We start from the raw sequence: 5,318 nt of genomic DNA on the forward strand, positions 1-5,318 counted from the left end.
CATTCATCATGATCTATAACCAACTCACAGGACTAAATCTGATCGTAGGGAGAATTATGATCGGACAGATGTCTAGGCTTGACTGAACATATCTCAAAAACGCCTTGAGGGAATTTCTTTGGGACAAATGTCCGGTCGGACTCAAGAAAGAACTATTTAGATTTGTGTGGTCAAAGGTCACAGTAGCCTCAAAAACATTTTATTGCCTTGTGGACACATTATCTTAAGAACACCTCAAGAGAATCTTTACACATTTGGCACAAATTTTCACTTACACTTAGATTAACTGATCACATTTGAGTGGTTAAAGGTCAATGTGACCTCACAAAATATGTTTTTGTCCTCTTAAATGTGATATTTCAATTATGTCTTTAGGGTATTTCTTCAAATTTGGATGAGTTGTCACTTGGACCTGAAAGATGAGCTGATGAGGTTTCAGTAGTCAAAGGTCATGTGGACTGAAACTGCACTGGATTTATTAGCATAAAATGCTAAACAAGATGCAAACTGTTTATTCTATTTTGCTTTTACTGATATGAAACTGCACTCATTCACGTAACAGCTCATTTTTGTGAACAGCCTTGGTTGTTATTTGCAGAATGTGTTTAGTTCTGCTCCCAGTTTTCCAAACATAGTATCACAATCTGCATATTTGATTTGGCAAAGCTTTTAAAAACAAAAAAAAGTAAACTCTGATGCCCTGAGACAGGGATCGAACTCCCAACCCCAACCTGTGCTGTCTTCCTCAGAATCATTTCCTGTTTATTTCTCTATATCACAAAATTACAAAAATTGAAATGGTAGTAATTTATCTCTGTAAATGATCTCAGCTGTTCTCACTCGATTCCAAATTATTTTCTTACTTATTTTCGCTCCCCACCTGTTTCCTGCTGTGAGACCTTTGTTTATCATATTTATCATCTTGTGCAATTGCTTTGTAAAAACATATAGTCAAAAAGAAAGTTTCACTGCAGTAGTGTAGCTTCAGTAGCTTTAGAACATTATATAAATATATTTTTGTTTTACCTTGGCATGGGAAAACCTTGTGTAGTCGAGGATGAGAGATGATGAATAGAGGATAGTTTGATGAATAGGACAATAAATCTATCACAAGATGGCAGCCTATTAATCAAGGAAGGTTCAACTGACTCTCAGGGAGACTGTTGGGCCCCCACAGCTGCGGTACACTCTTCGTACACTTGTAACTCTGACACTAACAATCTGAAAATCTTGTTCTCACACTGATCAGCTATGTGTTTAGTGGTGACACGGATGTGCAATATTATAAATGGCATCCAGGATAGATAGTTGGAAATTGTGTGTTACCACCTCAAAATTTAAATATTGAGTATTGCATCTTGCACTTCCTGCTGCCTCGGTTGAACACGTTTGCCCTCTGACATGGTGAGATGACATTGTAAGAGCTTACATTGAGTAAAATTGGCAATTTAATGCCAACCACAAAAGTTTCTTGTAGTGTTGGGTGCGAAAAATTAATTTGGGCTAATCATGTTAGCCTGCTGGATATGGTCATATTAGCACTAGTCCAGGCGACAAAACAAAGTGTCACATGACATGTATAGTATATCCACTGGAATAAAAAAAAAAACCTATAAATGATCACTGTTTGACTCTAATCAGAGTGTGGAAACATTCCTCAAATGAAAACCTATCGACAGTTGGTGGGTTGTTTGGTTTCAATCAGTCATATCTGATCAAACGTCACCCACACTCCTGAGGAAGATTAACTGAGGTTTTGAGTGTTATAATCCTTATAAATAAGAGCTGAGGAGGATTTTTAACTTTCTCTTTGTGATGAATATTGAATGTTTTGGAGACATAGCTAAAATCTGAAGCTGATGTTTTGAAGCCATTAGACAACAGAGTCAACAGAGAGTAGACCTTGAGTTCCCTGAGTATTGAAGAATTCCTCAAGGTATTCATTTAAAATGGCCTCATTTGTTGTTTCCAGAATGGATTTCAAGTGAGATTTAATATGACTATACAGACTAAAACCATTTATTCATTCAAGTTTCTGTGAATAATGAAAGTGATATCTGGTGTATCAGTTAATACTATAAGGATAAAGGTATGTGATGCAACACATTGCAAAAAAGCAATGTCCACGCATTTTTAGAACAGCCTGTTATCTCACTAGCGGTTCTTTATCCGTGCTTTGTTGAGTGAGTTCTGTTGCATCAGTGAAGACAGTCCAACCTAATATCTCTTAGTACAGCTCTGACGTGAGGCGCTGGCCCTGGTTAATTTTTGACCAAACTGTCTGCTGACTCTTATCGGCCTTGTATATAATGGGGAAGTTTCTGGCAAACAGTCTGCAGCACAGAGGACATTAAAGGTAAGCGTAGCACTTTACTGAAACATGCTAATGCATTTAGATAACTTCAATATTCAGGATACTTGATTCACATTTATTGATAAAACTGAGGTATGGAGGTGACTTGAAAGCTTGTTAGAGTAAAGCTGGGCAATTAAACAATATCAATAATTATCAAAATATAATTATCATCAATAACAATGTAACAAAAGTCCAATATATTTCACTATATTGCTTATGTGTTGTGCAAAAACGTAACTCACTTCCTTTGATATTCACAGACAGGCGGTTACGATGCGTGGTATCTTTGCTAGTTGTGCTCTCGCAGCACTGCTGCTGGCTGTAACCTGGGCACACCACCACCATCATGAACACTCCGACCATGGTCATGACAGTGAGCTGAGCTGCCACAAGCTGTCCTCTCCCAACGCCGACTTCAGCTTTGCCCTCTACAAAAGCCTGAACGCCAAGACTGCCGCTGGAAAGAACATCTTCTACTCACCACTGGGCATCTCCACCGCCCTGTCCATGCTGTCCACGGGGGCCCGGGGTGAAACCCACAGGCAGCTCTTCTCCAGCTTGGGCTACAGTGCTTTGGACGAGGCGAAGGTCAACGAGGCATATGAGCACCTATTCCAGATGCTTGGCCACAGCCAGGCAAATCAGCGGTTGGACGTCGGCAGTGCTGTTGCAGTGCGCTCTGGCTTCAGCCCTCTGGAGACGTTCTTGAAGAATGTCAAGCGTTTCTACTCTGGTGAGATCTTCAACGTCGACTTCACAAAACCCCAAGAGGCTGCAGCTGAGATCAACAGAGTCATCGCCAGTAAAACAAATGACAAGATCAAGGATATGGTGAAGGACCTGGACCCTGAAATGGCCATGGTGCTGATCAACTACGTCTACTTCAGAGGTAGGAAACACACATATCACATTCCCTGAGAACAGGCCATGCAACAGCCTTGATAAACACATAGAGACACAGCTCCCTTGCGTCGTTTAAAGGGGAGAGCATGACACAAAGATGTGAAATAAGCTTTGAGAAAAGATAGACAAACACCATTTTACATCATGTAGTCACTATCATTTTGGTGTATGTACAGTATCCACCTTGTTTTCACCCCCCCCCCTTCACTGTCTCATACAGGACAGTGGGAGAAACCCTTCAATGCTAACCTGACACACAAGGCGGACTTCCACGTGGACGAAAAAACAAACGTAAGGGTGGACATGATGAAAAGGATGGGACGCTACGACTTCTATCAGGACTCCGACAACCACACCACCGTCATCATGCTGCCCTACAAGAGCAACACCTCCATGATGATCGTCCTGCCCGATGAAGGCAAAATGAAGGAGGTGGAGGCCTACATCAACAAGGAGTACATCAGGCACTGGCATGACCAGCTCTACAGGAAGTAAGGGAGAAATTTATGACTGTAAAGTATGACAGAGAGACATCTACAGTGAGGTTACCGGTACAACTGAAGGGAATGCCTCAGTGTGTGTTGGGCTATTGTGCAGAACACAGCATGACTAGTGATAAGTTATGCATAAAAATAACGTGGATAAACTAGTGACAATGTTAAAAAGATCACATGTATATATTTGCTCACTGTGTCCATAAGTTGAGTAAACTTACCCTAATTTTCAAGTACGTTCCAGTGATTCTGACTCTTCTAATGTTCTGTTTTCTCAGCTCTGTGACTCTGTACATGCCAAAATTTTCTATCTCTGCTGATGCCTCCCTGGTCGACACTCTTAAAGAATTTGGAGTGACTGATGCTTTCTCAGACAACGCTGATCTTTCTCGCATGTCTGCTGAGGTCCAGCTCAAAGTCTCAAAGGTAGGAGCAGCAAACATACCCTCTCATGTTTGTTGGACACTGCCCAGAGCATTTTCTAGCTCAAAGTAGCTAAATGTTTTCTGAGACATGCTCCTAAATAGCCGTGGATACTGACTGACTCCTCACCCTCATTCCTCTGCAGGTATCTCACCAGGCTGTGCTCAGCGTGGATGAAACCGGAACAGAGGCGGCGGCTGCCACCACCCTTGAAATCATGCCCATGAGTTTGCCCGAAGTCATGACACTGGACAGGCCCTTCTTGGTCTTCATCCTGGAGCACTCTACCAGGAGCATCCTCTTCATGGGCAAGATCAGCGATCCCACAGCCATGTGAAGATGCTCGGGAAATGACCGTTGATATTTGTTGCATTTTCACAATGCAGTAAGTTTCAGTTTTACCTCTGCAATTGAATGCCCTGTAGAGATGTTGCAGTGAAATCAGGAGAATTGTGGAGATGATAGAGATGTCATCCAGTTACACAAGTGACACATTATCACCATCTGTCATCTAATGCTGGTGAGGTGAACAATGTCAAAATACATCCATCTTGTATCCAACTGACTGTTGTATGACACGGTTAATAGGAAATATTATAGAGATATATCACTTACACATTGAGTCATCGTGTCATTGTGATATTGCTGTTTCAACATGAAGTGAAATAAAGGCTTGTTATGAACAACCAACATAGTTTATTTATTTACATTCATTATTTATTATTCTAACCTTTCAATCTCATTTTGAGGTCACAGATTTGCTTAACACTAAATTATTTTACTCACTATTACTTGTTGTAAATTTTATATTTCCTCCTAACGTTTTTTCTCATGAGTTATGCACAATCCTCTAGAAAATGATAACATTTCAATGCATTTCAAAGCAGTGCACTGCCCATTGTAATTGTGATTGAGTAACTGATAAACAAAATGCTTAATTTAAGAGTCCTTCCACTCAGAGTACCATCGTCACTTATGTATCCCAACCACGGCTCACATTAGTTTTTGAGTTCTTTATGAGCACTGTTACAGTTTTTTTAAAGATATGACTTTATCTCTTTGGATGTACGTGGAATCTATCAAAAGACCACAATGCATTGTTTGCTTATGAATGCAGCCATTTTCAATGAAGTCTACTGATA

General features: G+C 40.6%; 1 protein-coding gene across 1 annotated transcript; it reads left to right on the top strand.

The window, feature by feature from the left end:
- Nucleotides 1–2,231: 2,231 nt before the first annotated feature.
- On the top strand, nucleotides 2,232–4,866 carry LOC109632613 (alpha-1-antitrypsin homolog). The gene is made up of 5 exons (XM_020092008.2): nucleotides 2,232–2,356; nucleotides 2,617–3,245; nucleotides 3,480–3,750; nucleotides 4,032–4,179; nucleotides 4,322–4,866. The coding sequence occupies exons 2-5, from the start codon at nucleotides 2,630–2,632 to the stop codon at nucleotides 4,511–4,513; spliced, it is 1,227 nt and encodes a 408-aa protein (XP_019947567.2). The 5' UTR covers nucleotides 2,232–2,356; nucleotides 2,617–2,629; the 3' UTR covers nucleotides 4,514–4,866.
- The last annotated feature ends 452 nt before the right edge of the window (nucleotides 4,867–5,318 follow it).

Source organism: Paralichthys olivaceus, chromosome 19, assembly GCF_024713975.1.
Source record: "Paralichthys olivaceus isolate ysfri-2021 chromosome 19, ASM2471397v2, whole genome shotgun sequence".
NCBI lineage: Eukaryota > Metazoa > Chordata > Actinopteri > Pleuronectiformes > Paralichthyidae > Paralichthys > Paralichthys olivaceus.